Raw genomic sequence first — 18,794 nt, forward strand, 5'->3', positions numbered from 1 at the left:
CCTGGTACAGAACATGATGGAAAAAACAGCTCTCTTTCTCCCATGAAAACGTTTTGGGGTTTTATGCAACATTGATGGGATTCCACTTTGTCTAATTCTCTTGTGTTACTCTTGTGTACCTCTGTGTTTATTTCCAATTAAAGCTTAGGTCACCCTGTAGGTTGCTGGTTTTATGTTTTTTGTGGGCTTCCTTCGTTTTGTTCAGTGTGGCATCTTTCTCTTCTGTTTCTGTTGCTGTTCAAAGTCCTTCTGATTCTCACTGATGGGGAACGGGTTCCGTGCTCTTTTGAGAACCTTGTTTTGAACAGTACAAGCATTCTCACAGCATTCTCACCCTAAATGAATTAATTAATCGGGAAAAGAAAATCTCTGTGTGAATAAGTCTCAGGCGACTGAATTTTGTAGTTTACCCACATGTTCTTGCTACTGCAGCCCTTGTTGGGCCGCTCCAGCGAGGATACAGTGGTTCGGCTCTAAACCGAAGAGAATGTTGATCGGTTCAGGTGAAAAAAAATCAAGGTTTGAATGTTTAGAATGGCACTGGTTTAAGAACCCGTACCGTTTTGCTGGGAAAAGGACATGTCATGTCAGTTTTCATGGTTCTTCTTTTGGAACTGGTTTTATTTAACTCAGGAGGCAGCATCTCTCTCTCTCTCTCTCTCTCTCTCTCTCTCTCTCTCTCTCTGTCTGTCTCTCCCTCTCTCTCCTGTCTCTCTTCTCTTTTGCTCTTTCGCTCTTTGACGGTGTGTGGTTTGCCCTCCTGAACTCTCTCCCCTCTCCCCCCTTCCCTAGCACTGTTAACAAACAGCCGGAGCCCACCCCACGTAGAACCAGCACTGTAAATAGAAAGCAGCCACAGCTAACCTCACCCACCTTCCAACCCCCACTGCCCCCTCTGGAAGCAGGTGGTACTACTCTACTTGAGCCCCAACTCCATCCTCCCTCCCCAGCTACAGAGGCTGAGCAGCCAGGCCTGAGTGGTGCTGGTAGTGGTGGTGCTGCTGCTGCTGGTGGTGTTGGTCTGGGTGGTGGGGTCCAGGTAGCTACAGTGCAGCCTCAGTGTGTAACCCAGCTCAGCGCAGAGGAGAGCAGGTAAGGAGAGAGCTGAGCTAGCAACAATACTCCACCTGCCTGCTCACAACCAATCGACCAATCAGGAAGTCCGTTATGTTTGTCCTGTGTGTGATTGGCCCTTTGTGTTTAATGTAATAAAATATGAAATTAGGAGTGTATAATGATGAATTAGGCTTCATTCTAACAAATCAAGAGCATAATGCAACAACGACGCTATGACCCCCTCTCCCCTGCTTGCTCTGATTAATTATTTTACAAATCTTTTCATCTTCCTTCTTTGCAGATGTTTCACTATTTGTCTCACCTTGCATGCTGCACATTATCTGCCACTCTTCAGTATGCTAGACAATGATTTTGCATCCTGCTCCTCTGTTATTGCATTGTTGTTTTTTGTGTGTGTTTATCCTCATGTGTTAATCCCCATCCAGTGTAACTGCTGGTTTGTTTCTGGTGTCGTGCACGAGTTCTTGCACTTGTTTCTTCAATGTTAACCACAGTTTATCATTCGGATTCTCCGTATTTTCTCAGCCCAGCCCGTGAGGTCACATCCACCCCTCCTCCTCAGAGGAATGGTACAGTCCATCTTACAGTAGGGACTCCAAACTCTCAGGGGGGGTCCAGGGGGCCTAGTCCACATTTGGTCCGCAGAGGTGAGAAAATGCTTTAAGGTAATTAACTAGAAAAAAAAAATCATGTACTAATTTGCCCTCATTCTATTGCTTCAGGAACTAAGAAGCAGGCCCCAGCCCCTCCCAAACAGGCCAGTCCCTTTGCGTCTCAGCCTGCAAGCCAAACACCTGGCTCTCCTCATCACCCGCCCATCACCCCTCGACGCCACCCTGGGAAAGACAGCCCCATCCACGCCCCTCCCCACCCACCCCCGCAGCCTCCTCAACCCCAGCAGGCCCAGGGGGAGCAGGAGCCCTCTCCACCTACCACTCCCACCCCTCCGGACACTCCGCCTCATGATGGATCTCACTCACACCCACTGTCTGGATACCACTATGGTTCTCTGCCTCGACCCTCTAGGCCAGCTCCTCGGCCACGCCCCAGGCCTACCATGCCACCTCCCCCACAACCTGCAGTAAATGACAACGGCCTCTGCAGCTCCTCCTCCAAAATCATAACAGGTAGGTAACGTCTCTTGTGCATCACAAGTCATTATCATGGAGAATGTGCACTCTGATTAATAAGGGAAAACAATTCTGTGTTAAGAGGCACTACTTTTTGTGTGTCTGTGCACAGCATGTGTACAACTGCATTTTTTCCTCTGTAAACGCTCGTCTACCTCCAAATATGGTGTGATTGGATGGCCTCTTCCTGTACCACACTGATACAACACAGACTAAAACCAAAGAGGGAGGAGTTTATCCAGCGAGACACTTGAGATTAAGTTGTAATTAAAGGATTTTCTGACATACGGAGCCACGATGGATAATAAAGGTGCCTCAACAAGAACACGTCATCGTCATTTAACAACTTTGTGTAGATGACAGGAACCTGATCGTCTGCTGACTGAAGTATCGTATAAGTATATAGGAGTTCAACTTCCTGTTAGAGCTTTACAGCTTGCTGGCGTCTGGTTGGGCTGTTTCCTAGTGCCTCACACACTAAATACAACTGCGGTGATCTAAAGCATGACAGGCTGATGTGTAAATATTACAGATGTCTGAGCTGCTGGCCTGCCTGTAAGATGAGCTTTGCGAGGCAGGTGATGGTAAGGATGCGCTTGCATCTGTGTTCGCTGCATGTGTGTGTGCGTGTCTGTTTCTGTGCCTAGTGTGTGTTGTTGCGATGCACATACTGGATACATGTTGTAGTGTTTGATGGGATTGTATTTGTGCTGCAGTTAAACTCCGCTGTCTAGAAAAGCTAACACATCCGTAACGCTGAGGGGAGAGGCCTGCTGTCTGTGACCACTAACATGCCGCCAAACATACTAAAAAAAGACATCAACAGCGTGCGACTTTGTTTGCTTTCGTTTTTGTTTTGCACTCTCTCAAAGATCTTTTAAAGAACAAGAGTCATGTGTAAAGATTAACACACCAAGGATACACTCCAAATAATCTCCAATTATCATTTTAAATAGCTACACTATAAATGCCACATTGACTTGTAATAAAGAGAATCCTTGGCGTCTTACTAAGTGTGTGTGTGTGTGTGTGTGTGTGCGTGTGCGCGTGTGGGTGTGTTTGCTCCCCAGGTTGTAAAAGTCTTTCGCAATGGTTAAAGTTGTCTGATGTTTAAGTTTACCCCCCAAAATGTAATTTGCCTTCTAAACGCTCCCAGTATTTCCCTCCTGGATCATTTCTTGGTGACTTTAGAAGTCAGAAAATGCCCGTCACATATTTTTAGCTCGAGGCGAATGGACACTGACTACTAACATAAGCAAAACTGCCCAGAAATGTCAGTTTATACTCTCAGTTGAACACTTCCCCTTCAAATCAAAGTCTTTGTGAATTATTGAGCATGGGGCTGGATAAAGCAGGCTTGGATTATGATGCTGACGCTATTGAGAGTTTGAAAACCAACGTTTAGCAGCTGCTAGCAGTCAGTCTCCATTAGCTTAAAGCAAAAAAATATTTGGCTGCATGCCGGAGTCACCAAGAAGTCATGCAATGAAAAAAAAACATCTTTGTGAGTTGAAGGCTGCTAACAGTGAATCATTGAAAGGCAAATTACTCTCTTTGGGGTGAAGAAACACTGCTGATGTGTTTGATGACTCTTAATTGTTCTGCGTAGACGGAGGCCTGGTCATAAAGGGAGTCGCGCGAGCCCTCATTCCTGAGGTGAATGTGGACCAACACGGGGACTGCTCTGCTGGTCAAGAGCCCACCACCACCCAAGTCCCACCTCCAGACCCTCAGATTCAAACAGAGAGCACCGCTCTGTGAAAGCCACACGACTTGGTTCCAGATCTGAACGTTTCTGATCAGGCAGGCAACGGACAACCATCCACTACTCACATATCTGGAAAAAATATGACAAATATGGTTGCCTTTTACTCCGTCAGGACACTCATAGCAGAGGCCTCATCTCACAGCAGTCACACCACAGTCTGTGTGAACCGGACTGCAGGGACGGACTTGAACAAATCCTGAACCGGTCAACATCTGAACTCAAAGAGAGGCTTTCAAAATGTCTCCAACTACTTTTTTTCTGAAATATATTATAGATTCAGTGACATTTGAGCAAACACAAGTCTGTGAGTCTGCTTGTCTGACATGAACAACGCAACTAATATTTCTTGTCTTCAGCAGCACAACTGTTGATCTGCGCAACACGAAACAGTCAGATTCTGCCGTTCATTTTAAACTCAGACCCGCTCCTTAAGAAACGGCACACAATCCACTCACCAACGGACCAAAGAATTAGCTTTCATTCAAATTCAGCGCTGCCTGACTCATGCTGGTCTCTACATGACCAAACATTTTGGCAAGAGTGCAATATAAAGTCTTCCAGTGGTGTCACCTGCGCAGCGCATAGATATCTGGGTTATTCTAGGCTCTTTACTTCATTCTAGTTATACAGTGGGGTACAATTAATTTCATGTGTACTTGGTTTGATTTCACCTGATTTACCACACTCAAATAGCTTTGATGCTCAAAAATACATTTTTTATCATAAAAAGGGATTTCTTATTCTATAAATAATTGTAATGTTTTGAGAGAAAAAAAAGATTTTCAATGCAAAGCTTGTGCCCGAACCATCAAGCTCAAAGCTATGACCAAATACAGCCAAATAAATACAACTTTCCTTTGTGTATATATCTTTTCCTATGGCTGACAATCTTCTCCTTCTTGGATTATTTTTTAGCTCTTTGATTATGTTTAACTCTTATTTCTTTGCAGCAATTTTACGGTGTTTTTTTCCCCTGCACATATTGCATCGTACAATGCATCAATAGTCTTTTAATGATTAAAGATTGTTCAACATTCAACAGTGTCGTTGGCTTCTCCAGTATATTTTTGTCAAATTTGTTCATAGTAAACATTCAACAACAAACGCTGGTACATTATTTTAATATAATAAACATTATTTTAATATAGTAAACACCTGCTTCCATGTCGCTTCTACATTTACAAGAAAAGAAAAAAGTAAAAAAAATCGATTGCCCAGGAATTTAAGTTCAGTCGGAAACAGGAAGAAACCTTTATATGCGCACATGAGGTTTTACTCGGCGAACTCTCAAGCCCAGTAGCCGATGATAAAAGCGGTTACAGAGAGACAAACGATGAGGTTGATGTTCACGATGAGTCGTAGACGTGGTTTCTCCTCCAGAGAACAAACCACCTGCTCGGTTGCGGGTGGCGTCACAGGTTTATCCTCTCCGTCCGTCTGTCTTTCCATCCCACACAGCCAGTAGAGCGCCGACTTCAGCCTAGACTGGCTGTGGAGGCTGGACATGGAGGCTGGGGGGGGAAGGATCAGCACCTGAGTGGGTTTGTTGATCGTGGGGGAGGGGGCAAACAGAAAGGTGGCTCACCTGTACTGTGACGACAAGCCGCTCCGTTGCCGCTCTCATGTTCTCGTCCCACAACTTCCACTTCTGAGTGTTTAAAACTCGTCTCCACTGTGAAGACCTGCTGTTTGATCTCCACGGGGTCAAACCTGGTGAACCAAGTGAGGCGGCTCACCTGTCTCAGAAAACACCACGACGGAGCGTTAGGGGATGCCAGGAGCAGAATTTGAGGACAAAGACATAACTGATACAAAAAAGTCATTTATGAGATTATGTGGTGATATTACAAGAATAAAAATGTGAGATGTAATAATAGTCATAATATAACAGAATCAAGTTAAAACCGAAAAGGTTCACAGTTCACTTGCAGTCTTCACTCTTGTAATGTTACAAATGTACTCTTATATTATAACCTCTTCTCAAGTATGACATTATTCTCTACATCCCAGCATCGGCCAAACTGTGCCGTGGAGAAAATTGGACTCCTCCTTTTGAAATCTACGTGTGGGCATGCGTTGTCCAGTTAGCGAGAAATAGAGAAAGCAAAAAAAAGAGGGGAAAAAAATAGCTTGGGTGGTATTCTGTGATCAGCTAGTAAGAGTGGTGTTACTGGACCGTAATGATGCACCAATGAAAGGAATGATGAAGAAATAATGGATCAAAATCATTCCTCTGTCTTTTTGACAGGCCTTGATGGATAGGAACACTGGGGTTTGGCTCAAATCGACTGAATCTAAACCAATGGTTTGGGAAGAACATTCATTTCTGCATGTGCTTATTCAGGCGAGGGTCTCGGTGCATCTTACTTGTGTCAATGTCAAATCAATAATGCATAAAATAACTTCTCAGCTTCATACAGAGTCAGTTATGCGGCCTCACCTGCTCTGGTTGTGGCTCCTCTGTGGCCAGACTCACAACAACCACCACAGCCAGGGTGATGATGGACAGCAAGACGGAGAAATAGAGGTAATGGACGTATTTTAACACCGCGGGCCTGTCGTCTTCTTCATAGCACAGGGGCGCTGGGTAGATGAAGTCCAACAACATGCGGATGCAGCCGACCAGCAGGCCAACAGCCAAACCCCAGAATGCACCCTGTGATGGAGGGAAGGAGATTAGCGCAAACACCTCACTCTGAAGCTACACGGTGTACCTTCTCATTGGTCCTCTTCCAGAAGCAGCCCATGAGGAAGATGATGGACACGGGGGGTTGGAGGTAAGTGCTGATGGACTGGATGTAGATGAAGAGCTGCCCCCCTTGACTGGCCTGGACGACGGGAATCCACAGAACAGACGCCACGACTAGCACGAGAACAAACACCCTGCGGCGCACAGAAAACACGAGATGAAAATCATTCTGAGAAGGAAAAGGAAAACGTTTTGAGGTCAGTTAGGGGACAGCTATTTGGTTTGAAGGCTGCGGGTTGGAAGATGTGGAAAACTCATGACTCTTAATGGTTTGGGTGAACATGAGAGAGAAATGTAAGGATTTAATGTGGAATTTAGTGAATGATTTCATCCGATGTGTATTACGCGGCCACTTGTGGTTACTTATTAAATGTAGATGGGCTGACTAGGAGTGAAATATTCTTCATGATGTGTAAGGTTCACTTCAGATCTGAGTTGTCTGACAGCAGGGGGGGTCCTTTCCCACAAACCCCTGCTGTGGTTTAAGTGGACCTACCTGCCCACGATCATTAGCTCCCACTCGGATGCACAGGAGCGAAAAGTCTTCCATAGGTCCATAGTGAAAATGGTGCTGGCGCTGTTGAAGATGGAGGTCAGGGAGGACATGAGCGCAGCGATCATCACGGCCATCATCAGACCTCGTAGTCCTGAGAGAGAAAAAAGACCCAAGAGAAGCAGCAAAAGTTGTGGTGTGTTCAGGGTAAAGACGGCAAGACAGGAAATGTTTTTACCTGCAGGCAGGAGCTCCATGACCAGTCTGGCGTAGGCGGTATCTGAACAGCCCACTGGGTTGCCACAGATCTGTTTACACAACTCAGGATCTGCACACGCCACATCATCTACGCACATCGTAGAGACACACATGTCAAACACTCGTAAACACCATATCAAACTGTGACGCACTCAGTTTACCAACTCTGTCAGATGTAGGTGCTTAGGAAAGAATCACTTCAGCTCTGAGAAAAGGAAAAACACCCCAGAGGGACGGATAGTTTCGTTTGAGCAATAAATCAATAAATTGTGACGCTGAGCAGCGAGGACGATGATCTTTATTCCCGCTTAAAAATCCAAAGCATTTTCTGACTGCCGGCTGCTGGATGTCATACCTGTATAAAGAATCCTGCTGATCATGCCAGGCAACATGATGGCAAAGAAAGGGATGATCTTGAGGTAGGCAGCCAACAGGGAGCCGCCTTTTGCGTGGGTCAGGGTTTTGGCAGCCAGTGAGCGCTGCACAATTACCTGTAAAGATTCATAGCTCCACCTTTATTAACTCCCAGGGACTTTTGGTTAATAAGTAATGAAGCTGTGTAGCAGGATGTAATTACATCTTAGTAGGGGCTTATTTACACCAGAATCTGAGGGGAAATGACTGGGCATTGCTTTGCTGAAGATGAAATGAAACAGACGGAAACTATTTTGAGACAGCAAATAGGCTGGTTCTCTGCACTAAAAGAAGCGTGGCACTGGAAGATACTTATGTTCCTCTCTGGGGAGCAAAACATGCCAAAGTCATTGGACGGGCCATCTCGTGAAGGTTATCTTAGACACAACTTCAGAGGGATCAGAAGAACAAAAAAAGATTTTAGCATCACAGATATTAAGAGTGAACATGTTGTCTTCTTCCGTTGGATCAAACCGGGACCATGAATGTTTCTCTTCATTATGGCTGGGGGAGTCCTGAGTAATGAATCAGGTGTCTGGGGAGTGTCAGTTGTGCTTCCAGGCCAGGTTTATAAATAATTGTGTGGTCCCTACCTGATCAGAGCACCAGTACCACATGGAAGGAACAGACATGCCGATGATGACGCCAGGCCACGGTAGGTCAGAGTTCACCGGGTCTCTGAATATGTGGAAGGAGTCCTCCCGAGGGATGCCACAGGTCGAGTTAGGCACACGGATGGACGGGATGGCGTTGAAGTACCCTTCCATCAGGGCATCCAAGCCGCCCACTTCAGCAAAGCCTCACCATGGGGAGGGAAGAGTCAAGACTTAGTGGAACACAGTGTGCTGGTGAAGGGAGGGTGTCATCATATGCAGCGTCAGATCGGACCTACTGAAGCCCATGAGGGTGAGAGCTCCAGCCAGCATGATCGCAGTTTGAGCAGCGTCTGTGTAGATAACAGCAGCCAGACCACCTGGAAAACAGGCTCTAAAGTAACAGCCAGAAATATAAAGCAGGGGTGCCCAAATGGTCGGGACTCGTGTCTGAAACTCCGTTGTTGCATCTGATCGGAGGTTGGCGAGGACATAAGAGCAGCGTCAAACTCAAAACATTACTGATGCCTCGAGAAAATTAGGTGCCCAGTTTGAGGGTCTAGGGTCTGACTGCCAAAATCTGTGAAAGACTGTGATGATGAGACTCAGGTTTTTTTTTTTATGACAACCAGAATTAGGCTGACGACAGTCAGAACCCCCAGATCAAAGTTAAAACTCAAGAAATGTATCATAAATTATGGTGCACTGCAAGTTCCAAATTGGAAGTTGAACATAAAAATAGTACTTTTATTTAAAATACAGTTGGAAGTGATTGGCCTATTAGAGTGTACATTGGCAAAGTTTGTTTGCTTTGGCCACCATAGTGGGAGTTATGAGTGACTGAAACCTTAATTTGAATGGGTTGTGGTGAAGGGTTTTGGAACTCCTAAAACACAGGCCAAGCAGTACTTGGTACTTTTATATTATGAGGGTGAGAGGGAGTCACCTGCTACAGTGTAGAGAGCAGTGACAGACAGCAGCAGCACCACAGCTAGGTAGATGTTCCACCGCAAGGCTAACTGAATAAAGAGAGCACCGGCATACATGTCCACCTGGTACAATACAAGAACACGTACAAAGCAAATGTCACCAAACTACAGGAAATGTCAAGATAATCAGGCAAATGCATGCACTTTTTTATCACTAAGAAATAATTGAGGATTTCCGTCTTACTGATATCTTTGTAAAGATGTAAATAAACAAGGATAAGACGGCTATAAATAACTGTGTTCTTCTTCCACCAAATCGCTTCTGCAAATACTCTGGCATTGTTGTCACCTGGAGGTGAAAAAGACCAAAAAATCTTTTGAGCAATGACAACAACAACAAAAAAGTGCATTTGGGCTGTGTTTGATACATTTAGCGTCACCTCACCCCAGATGAGATATAAATGGGCAGGAAGAGCCATCCGAGCAGCAGCACCATCAGCATACCCTGTCAAACAGCCACCACAGTGAAATTATTTCAATGATGTTTTATATTTGGTTCAAAATGATGCTTTTTAGGTATGATATCTTACATTCCATTCATATGCAATAGCACCTATTCCTGCTGCAGCTCCTGACCCAGCCAGACCGATGAAGTGTCCACTGCCAATGTTACTGGCAAACAGTGAGGCTCCCACCTACACGTGAACGGATCAGAAAGGTTTGCCTCGTTTTACCAGAACATTCCAACTTCTCTTGCTCTGGATGTGGCGCAAGAGCTAACATGCTAAGCTAAAATTCTGTGTGACAAGTCAATCGATCTGCTCTATTTTCTTTTTGAATCTTGGAGGTGTTTGACTCACTGGCCACCATGTCATGCTCTTTCCTGCCAGGAAGTATCCGTCCACCGTGCTGCGTTTTGTCCTCCACATTGACTGGAAGATACACGACACATGATAGATGGCCTCTCAGAGAGGACACCGCGCCTCATAACACCAGAAATGAACAAAAAAAATGTCCATCAAGTACTGGTGGTGTTACTGACAAACAGAACCCATTAGGTTTCATGCATTCAAGTTCTTACTGAACATGTTATTGGATTTTTTTAACCCTCAATTTTGTCTTACAGGCAGTAAAGCAAAGTCGGATGACTTTTCCCCTGATGTCTAATATTTACGTCTTGTCTCTAGTAGTGTCTACTGAAGACAGGAGGGAGGGTTGTTTCTAAAAGCCCTAAGCTTCTATCACTTTCATTTTAACATGATGAGAGACATCCGCTGAAATAAATTTCTTATGTGTGCCGCAGAAAACTTTCAACAGAAAATTCCTGCCAACCTGACCCGTGATTCAAAACCGCACTGAAATTTAACAGGGGCAAGGTGACCATGTAACTCCGGGCTTTTCCTCCTACAACCCTCCTAAAACTCTAGCCTCCGTTTTGATAAAGTTATGCTGTCGCTTCTCGCTAAAGTGCCGAACAACTCAGAAATTATGAGCAGATCCCTATTGTTCATTCCGAGGCATCAAAAATTGGCGTTACAGTGTAGAGAGATACAAGTTAGTAAGCAAAAGATGTAGAGTTGGCAAAAACAGTAGAATGCAACTTCTGATAGTACGAGACAAGTCAGTTCTGTTCCAGCTGAAGGACACAGTAGCCTTTTTGATAGCAGGGGAGCTAAATGAGCAGGTGCTAAATGCACTATAGGACATCTTGTATGTCAGAACACCTTAGAAGAACCCTCCACATTGCTCATGTTTACCCAAAAGCCCACAGCCAACACCAGCATAAAGTAGACCACCAGGACCACAATGTCCACCGTATCCAGGGTAGCTCCACCTGGAAAGGGTGATGGAGAAGGGGTCACCCTGGTCCCTTGGCGCCCTGATGCGAGGTTGGTAGTCATCTGGAAAATGGAAAATTGATCAATTTAAAGTCCCCTGCTGTGATGGAGATCCAGCCAAGGGAAAATGTATTTCAAAAATGTAGTTGCAGTTCATTCAAGCGTTCTCTGTAATTCTATACATGGTAAAAGTATTTCTCCTGCAGCGTTGTGACAAAGAAATCTGATTTCTTTTAGACACATTTCCATTCATCACTTGCATTAAAGGCATTTCAAGGCTGTGAAAACACAGCAGAAATGAGCTCAAACACACTCCATTTATCCAGATACTGTCACTGATGAAGCAAACAGACCCGAAGATGTCAGTGAAAGCTTCTTACAGTCTTCGCGCTGTGTAGTATTACTAAGTAAATAAACTCACCTTTCAGTGAATAAATTTTCACACTGTGTGTGTCATTCCAGCAGAGCAGTCTTGAGTTGAATTGTCCGGCCCGAACAACAAAACACGTCACTAGCTGAGGATATCTCTCCAGAGGTTCCTGCAGTTAACCAGAGGATCAAACTCCACGTTCAACTCGTGAAGGTTTAGTTAAAATGTAAGAGATTCTCACCAGAGCGACGTTTCCGCAACACACTCCTCTAAAGCGGAGAGATAAATGATAAACAGATTGAATTTATACCAATTATCCCAAAGATAGCAAGTATCGAAGTGAGGCAGTGTTTGTCCAAAACAGGGACGCACAGTTAGATACAGTCTTATCTGACAAAAACAAATGCCAGATAGCAGCAAAAGCAGGTGTTGTAAAAGAGAGTTGCAGGAAATGCAGGCGTGTGTACTGTCAGTAAGACACAGTTCATACAGTTTTATTTCTGTGTAAAACATCACATTTCCATGAGCACAACAGCAACCTTTACAGAACATTTGTGGTGCGTTCATGAAGAATCAGAAATGGGAAAGTTCCAACCTGTGAGGTGGAAGAAACCACTGAGTAAGTTTGAGCAGTGAGTTAATGACTGGCTCTGGAGAGAGGGTAAGTCACTGGGAATTTACTGCATACCCATTAGTACTATTTGAAAGTAGTTTCATGGAGCTATGTCGCATTATCTTGAGAAAACAATTAAATTTCTTGTTTTGATGAGTTATTAGCTTGCGATAAGGGCAAGTATGGCCTTTCTCAGCCTCTGCACATTCGTGCATGTGAAGAAAACGAACATACCGGTTGTTTATTCAACATCTTTTTTAGCAGCTACTCGCTCATAGCAACCTCTTGACTGACAGAAATCAGGGGAAATATTGACCTCCTGACTTTCATTTTGTCCCTTTTTGGTTTATTCTAACTTTGTCACTTTTCTGTATTCTGCCAGCAGAAAGAGATCTCTTTTTTTGGGGGGGGGGGGGTAAGGTTGTCTGTGCGTCGTTGTGATGTGAAGTACCGTGTGGCTAAATAAGAACTTTCCCAAGATCTATTTGCATGAACACACAATTTTCCATCGTGAAAATACACACATTCAGTCTTCTGAATCTTTATGTTTGTTAGCATTGTTAAGATACGATACAAAATGCAGACTTAGCATGATTTAGGCCTTAAATGTTTAAGTTCTGTATTTTAAGGTGAAACACCACCTACCCTTAAAAAACAAAGCATTCACAAGCTTCACACAAACACCTTATGATAAGTATTTACTTCATCATATCAGCTTCACATTACGCCAGGCCTGTAACAAAAGCACTGTATGCGGTATTACTGTGTATTTGTTGTAAAATACTGCAGCTGCTACTCTAATGGCACTGCTGTCCTCTCAGTGGGGATATGAGTTGAACCATATCAGAAGTATTTGGGTAAATAAATAAACGTACCAAAGTGCTTCATATATCGTAGCAGCTCTATTACGATTATTATTTATATTCACTCTCAATGTGTACAGTACAAACACAAAGGTAGCTCAGTAATTGTGGGACACAGCGCCCCCTTGTGAGCTCCACGTGATGCTACTTCAACTCTGTCACTGAGCGTCTGGAGCCAGGTTACAAACATCTTCCTGCAACAGTTATCTTTTATAAAATGAGCAGCTGTCACTGACATTATCTCTTACAATATGTACAACTTGCGTTTCATGTTACGTATCATACAGGATGCCATTTAGAAATGAATCCACATGGCTATAATAGGCGTGTTGAGAATGTTGGAAGACTTGTGGGTACAGGTTTAGAACCAATAGTGAACGAGGGTCATCAGGAAAGACGATGTCGTTGAGAATTAACCCGAGAACATCAGCTACACTTAGCAAAACTCATATTACATTCAGAGTGGTGGGCTGCTTACAAAAATACACAATAAACTAATTGGGGTTTTTTTTCAAGCCACCAATTGTATCTGAGTGTACTTTAATTAAACATCTCTTCATTTGTAAATCTACATCTTATTCATGGATATATTACAAATATTTCATTATAGTTAACTAACAGAGGTATTCAGAGACCTAAATTCAGACTTAGAGAAAGACCACTTTTCACAGCCAAACAAAAGTTGAGTTTTATGTACTAGTTTTCTTAGCAGTTATAGTTTTTGACAGACAAAGATTTGTGTAGTACACCACTGGTATAAAGCTAATTATCCATCTTTGATGCCAAAGATTTCTTCAAATTCCCAAAAAACTTTTCCATCTTCCATACTTCACCCAAATTGAATGAATGCATAAAAACTAATTTTTTGCATGTGTGATGAGTTGTCTGCATGTGTGTGTGAGAGTGTGTGTGTGTGTGTGTGTGTGTGTGTGAGAGAGAGAGAGAGAGTGTGTGTGTGTGCGCATACATACAGACAGCCTGTTTACATATTGTACGAGCTACAGTCTGTGCTACCAGGCCAGTGGCGACGCCATTCGTGGACTTCTGGGGCTCTTCGGGTTTTCTGCTGTCTGTTGATCGCTGAGAGCTCTCTGTGGTAAATAAATAAAAGTATTTTTAAGGTAAATTTTTGATTTTAATTTAATTAAAAACTGTAATGCTCGATTGATATCATGGGTATTCATCTTTTAGATCTCTCATCGCCATTTACAGACAAGGACATTTTTATGATTTTCAACTTCCAGTGACTCATATTACAGAAATCGGTTAAATGAGTTGATCTGGACTGCTGCTTTCAGGCTGCTGCCCTCCAAATTACTCCCCATCTGCAGCGGCACATAAAACTATTTGTGCTCATGAAAAATTAAACTGCATTGCACATATTTCTTAAAATTAAATAAACAACTTCAAACAGATTCAGATTTTCCATGAAAAACATTCAGAGGCGCATCTGCTGCTGTCTGTGGTAGAGTCATCATTAACACGGACGACTTCCTGCATCTTTAATTCAGCACGGGCGGGCGGTACACGTCGCTAAACACGCCGCGCTGGCGGCTGGGAACAAAACAGCGAAAGAAAGGAACACAAAGTTGCAATGATGAAACTATCTACAGTCTTTGAAGTTGTGTGTCACAAACTATTTGAAGAAAAATGAAGGCTTTCTCAGGTGATTATGTTTAATAGTTTGAGGGACGGCAAAGAAAAAGAGGATAGAATGCATACAATGAGGTGACTTTGGACTAAAATAGTGGCTAAATCTAGGTCTGAAACAATTCCTCAAGGACCTCCGGTACCTATGTTGCTAAAAAAGAGGGGATGCAAAGGGTGCTGCTCATTTAGCACCACTGATTGTAGCTCAACCACTTGTGGTATGTGACATGAAGTAGAAGTTTTCATGAAGTTTTTGATTTTGAGAGAGGGGCCAAAGAAAATGACAGAATTTGCCCAAAAACTGGAATCGGCACTCCCACCACAAGCTAAAATTTGCTCTAGCATATAATAAATGGTGTTACTACGGCTTAAATTAATAAAATAATCAAGTTCATGACAATAGGCCTCTGAGATGCTTCAAGCAATAAATTTGTGGATTTGAAACCTATTTTGTGGTTGGAGAAGCTGAGTTGACCGTCCTTCATGTGGGCTAGCAGCTAGTTAGCAAACAGCATTTGCGTGTGTAAAAACAAAGCTACATGTGGCAGATGGCTTTATAGTGTTTGTGTTGCAGACGAGATGCATCATAGTAAGACACAGGAGAGAGGACAAAAAACATAGCGGCCACCCGGCCGGGTGTTTCCCTTAGAGGCCTCATTCACAGCCGCCATGGCGATATGAAGTAGGAGGTAAACACAGCTGCTGTGAGTGGCAGTAATGAGGGTTCTCATTCATTCAAGTAGAGATTCTCAGTTAATGAGATCTGTAATACCTGAGCTGTACTGTTTCATGTCAAAATGGCTGCGCAGTCATCTGACCTGGGAATTAATTAGTGCTTGATCAATTGAATAATTGGTAAAATAATCAGTATCGGCACTCCCAAGTTACTCACCTCAAACTTGCTCACAAATTCAGCAAAGATACCAAAGAAGGCCTCCGTGTTGGTGGCTTTGCTGTCCTCTCCAAAGTAAGAGGCAGTTTTGGTAAATTCTTCCATTGCTCTCTGCTGGAGAGACTCCAGAGACTGCATTGCTGGATGACTGTTTTCCAGAAAGTTCTTCACACAGACTTCAGTTAAGGGACATTTCATCATCTCAGTTTTTCATGTATATTTCTCTGTGGACAAAATTGAAAAGGATACGCTCATGACGACAGCGAAACGGTCCTCGGCAGTCGCAGGCATCTTCTGGCAGGCTGAGCGAATGTCCTGGATAGTTGCGTGGAGGTCATTCAGATCTGAGGTGATAGTCCTCTGATTTACTGAAGATGTTGATGGAAAATAGAAGGACATGCAGGTTTAATGAGTAGCAAAACCCCCCCCCCCCCCAAAAAACATTACCGTTAATGTGCCAGGGCCAGTGAAGGGTCAAAGGGCAAATATGTCTGTTTACCTTTAGCTGCAAGAGGAACCATGGTTAGATCTTTGGAAAAATCCAAGACATCAGGAAAGTGATGGCATAATGACTTGACCAGAATATGCAGAAATGTCGACTTTCCATCCACAGTTTTAGTTGAGCTTAGCTGAAGAGGACACACTGGAGATATTAACCAGCGACTAAGCAACCATTTTGTCATGTTTCTCATTTCGAGCGGCGCATCTTACCTCTGTAAGGAAGTTGATCTTGAAGCCTGTTGTCTTATTGGTTTTTGGTTGGCTGTTGTTCAAATAGTTCCCCATCGCCAGTACAAACTATAGAAAGATAATGCAGCAAGCCCAAGCCTGTCAGTGTGTCTTCAAAAGTTTCAACAAATTCTTAAATCTCAATATTCTCAAAGATAAGTATTTTTGCCCTCTGCTCTGGGACAGAAGCACGACATTTTCTGGTTATTCGTCCATCAGTTCTGTTCTTGGTAATGCAATATCTCTGGAGGAAATTTCTTATAATTTGGCGCAGGCATCAACTTGGACAAAAGGGTGAACTGAAATGATTCAAAGATTCGGTGGTCAAAAATCAAGGCAGCTATCGCCTTACATGAACCTAAAAGCTCTGGAGGCCTTGAAGGAATTTCTTCAGTATTGACACAAAAATCTCCTGGGACTCGAAGATGAAGAGTAAAGATTGTGGTGGTCAGATGTTACTGTGACAGGCACGTAGCGCGGTAGCACACACCTGCTAATTGCAATTCTTTTTCATTGTTATACAGTTTTACTGCATTGAAAAGCCAAAAAGCCAGAATATCTAGATGACTGCATGTCCATTACCAGTTGGAAGTGAACATACGGTGCTTTACTGTTCCTTCTCTCTGATAACAAATACCATGTCTCACAATTCAAGTGGTAGGTGGTATGTTGATGTTAATCTTATCAAAAGCTTACAGATTTGTGAAAATAGCATTTTAACATGCGGGCATCTGTTTATGCTGATCAGTACTGCACCTCGAGTATCTTAGCTAGCTTCTTGCTAGTCTTCAACTCCAAAGAGGCCTTGTATATGCAGTCGTACGCCCCTCTCAGCTCCTCTGTCTTCTCCTGTAGAGAACACTTGAAGAGGAGGCTCTCCATACGGGTCTTGTACTCTGGTACTGATAACATCTAATGAAAAGAGGAGTATATAAAGATCCACATACAAAATATGACAATTAAAAGCAATCCATGTGCCATCGCTCTGCCAGGATTGTACCTGCAGCACAAACTGGTCCGGCTCACTGAGCTTGCTTGGGTCCTCTCTGTACTCTTCATACTTTTTGACCTCCTCTGCGTCGGGAGCGTACAGCAGCAGCTGTTTGATGTGTGCCGGCTCCAGCCTGTCAGTGGCCATGTTCATCAACACCTGACGTAGCTCTCCAGGAGACAGCTTCAGGTGGGCTATCAGAATGGCTGCAGGTTAAAAAATAGACCAAGCAGAGACTGAAACGCTTAGTTCTGGGATATTAAGGAAAAAAGGGAGCGCATCATTTCCCTCACCTCCTTTTATCATCCTAAAATCCTTCATCTAGACTTTTTAGCTACGTCTACATTTGGAAACTAAAAGGAAAGAGAAAATTAGAACACTTACAGGCATTGTAGGCCTTCTTGTGGGACAGAATTTCAATCACATCTTTTTTCTTGAAAGTTTCTAGCTGTGGTGACGGCTCTGGAACAGGCACTAAAATTGGATTATTTCAGTAGAAAGTTAAATTAATGAAATAATATGAAACATGATTGACAGAACCACAGAAAAGGGGTGAAATGATAAAAGAGGCTGTGTAAATTTGACAGAATTTACCGCCAGGGACGTCATGTTTTCTGTGTTGAATGTTTGTTTGTCAGCAGGGCTATGCAACAACAATGGGGCTGATTTCCACCAAAAATGGTGGAGGGGTGTAGAATGGACCAAGAATCCTTAAGATTTTGGGGTAGATTAGTCATAGTGCCAACAAGTGGCAACAGAAATGATTTCTTTTGAACACTGACATACTCCTCTTGGTGGGTCAACCAGATCAATCTCAAAATTTGATCAGAAATGCCTAAGAAGTTGGTGATAGGACACTGTGAAGACTGTTACCTTTTGTTTAATGGTGTTACCATGTTTAGGTGAACAATTCTTATATTTCACTACAGGAGACTGACTTCACACATCTGTTGAGAGTCCCATTAAGAAGATATTTACAGTTTGGAATTTAAATCATGGTCATAGTGCCACCAAGTGGTTACAGGAAATACACTCAATTTAACATAAAAGAAAAATACATTTTTTTTTTTACATTGGGTTGGACTGAGTTTGCTTTGGTGGAGGTGCGTGCTTCTCAAATACCCTCTGGTTGAGAAATGCTTTCTAAATGGCAAAGTGTAAGGGTGCAGCAACAGTAAAGGTGTACATCCCACAATTACAGTCTGTAAACATCAAGAGAATATTCAAGAAATTTAAGAAAATAAGTTCACAAGAGCTAGGAATTAATAAGGTTTCTTTATAGTCTTTAGCTTGCATTTAAAGCACTGCGGGTGTGCATGCTGCCGCGTCTACTCACAAGAACCCTTCTGTGTCCCAAAGTGCAGCTCAAGATCCAGATACTTCACCATGTCATGCAGCTTGTCATAGTCAGAATTTGCTCCCAACTACCAAAGACAT

General features: G+C 43.3%; 3 protein-coding genes across 12 annotated transcripts in view; 1 reads left to right on the forward strand and 2 right to left on the reverse strand.

The window, feature by feature from the left end:
* Positions 1 to 5,000, forward strand: part of arhgap17b (Rho GTPase activating protein 17b) — a 23,403-nt gene extending 18,403 nt beyond the window's left edge. The window contains exons 17-21 of one of the 3 annotated variants that reach the window (XM_086184981.1): positions 793 to 1,092; positions 1,603 to 1,724; positions 1,800 to 2,204; positions 2,740 to 2,791; positions 3,817 to 3,962. In XM_086184981.1, coding sequence (XP_086041107.1) covers positions 793 to 1,092; positions 1,603 to 1,724; positions 1,800 to 2,204; positions 2,740 to 2,747 — 835 coding nt within the window. In that variant the 3' untranslated portion in view covers positions 2,748 to 2,791; positions 3,817 to 3,962. Of the gene's footprint in view, positions 1 to 792; positions 1,093 to 1,602; positions 1,725 to 1,799; positions 2,205 to 2,739; positions 2,792 to 3,816 lie in introns of all 3 variants that reach the window. The other 2 variants (XM_086184980.1, XM_086184982.1) reach the window with 2 other exon arrangements.
* A 79-nt stretch (positions 5,001 to 5,079) lies between these two features.
* On the reverse strand, positions 5,080 to 13,508 carry slc5a11 (solute carrier family 5 member 11). 2 transcript variants are annotated; one of them, XM_086184983.1, is made up of 16 exons: positions 11,861 to 13,508; positions 11,671 to 11,788; positions 11,169 to 11,312; positions 10,272 to 10,343; positions 10,002 to 10,106; positions 9,857 to 9,916; positions 9,656 to 9,760; positions 9,429 to 9,534; positions 8,782 to 8,862; positions 8,483 to 8,688; positions 7,831 to 7,966; positions 7,221 to 7,563; positions 6,690 to 6,858; positions 6,416 to 6,631; positions 5,561 to 5,711; positions 5,080 to 5,486 (listed from the first exon to the last, which is right to left on the reverse strand). In XM_086184983.1, exons 3-16 carry the CDS (start codon positions 11,310 to 11,312, stop codon positions 5,263 to 5,265), a joined length of 2,118 nt encoding a protein of 705 aa, XP_086041109.1. In that variant the 5' UTR covers positions 11,671 to 11,788; positions 11,861 to 13,508; the 3' UTR covers positions 5,080 to 5,262. The 2 variants fall into 2 exon arrangements, with proteins under 2 accessions (XP_086041109.1, XP_086041110.1); XM_086184984.1 differs by lacking the exons at positions 11,671 to 11,788; positions 11,861 to 13,508 and having other exon boundaries at positions 7,221 to 7,371; positions 7,456 to 7,563; positions 11,169 to 11,318.
* Positions 11,700 to 18,794, reverse strand: part of grid2ipa (glutamate receptor, ionotropic, delta 2 (Grid2) interacting protein, a) — a 29,495-nt gene continuing 22,400 nt past the window's right edge. For 4 of the 7 annotated variants that reach the window (XM_086184976.1, XM_086184973.1, XM_086184979.1 and 1 more), the window contains 9 exons: positions 18,694 to 18,781; positions 17,742 to 17,831; positions 17,367 to 17,563; positions 17,123 to 17,278; positions 16,349 to 16,435; positions 16,137 to 16,266; positions 15,887 to 16,005; positions 15,638 to 15,802; positions 13,645 to 14,186 (listed from right to left, as the gene is read on the reverse strand). In XM_086184976.1, the coding sequence (XP_086041102.1) occupies positions 14,106 to 14,186; positions 15,638 to 15,802; positions 15,887 to 16,005; positions 16,137 to 16,266; positions 16,349 to 16,435; positions 17,123 to 17,278; positions 17,367 to 17,563; positions 17,742 to 17,831; positions 18,694 to 18,781 (1,113 nt within the window). In that variant the 3' untranslated portion in view covers positions 13,645 to 14,105. Of the gene's footprint in view, positions 11,789 to 13,644; positions 14,187 to 15,637; positions 15,803 to 15,886; positions 16,006 to 16,136; positions 16,281 to 16,348; positions 16,436 to 17,122; positions 17,279 to 17,366; positions 17,564 to 17,741; positions 17,832 to 18,693; positions 18,782 to 18,794 lie in introns of those variants that run through there. The other 3 variants (XM_086184974.1, XM_086184975.1, XM_086184977.1) reach the window with 3 other exon arrangements.

The sequence above is a fragment of the Aulostomus chinensis genome, chromosome 18 (genome assembly GCF_037954235.1).
Source record: "Aulostomus chinensis isolate RoL2024-O1b breed Wild chromosome 18, RoL_Achi_v1.0, whole genome shotgun sequence".
NCBI classification, from domain to species: Eukaryota; Metazoa; Chordata; class Actinopteri; order Syngnathiformes; family Aulostomidae; genus Aulostomus; species Aulostomus chinensis.

Excerpts from the sequence above, each read along its gene's own strand:
- slc5a11 (XM_086184983.1), bottom strand. The coding sequence starts at position 11,312 with ATGACTACCAACCTCGCATCAGGGCGCCAAGGGACCAGGGTGACCCCT. Across the intron at positions 6,632-6,689 it reads GGAAGAGGACCAATGAGAAG|GGTGCATTCTGGGGTTTGGC; the intron begins GTACACCGTGTA and ends CCTCCATCACAG. Across the intron at positions 5,712-6,415 it reads AGGAGCCACAACCAGAGCAG|GTGAGCCGCCTCACTTGGTT; the intron begins GTGAGGCCGCAT and ends TTTCTGAGACAG.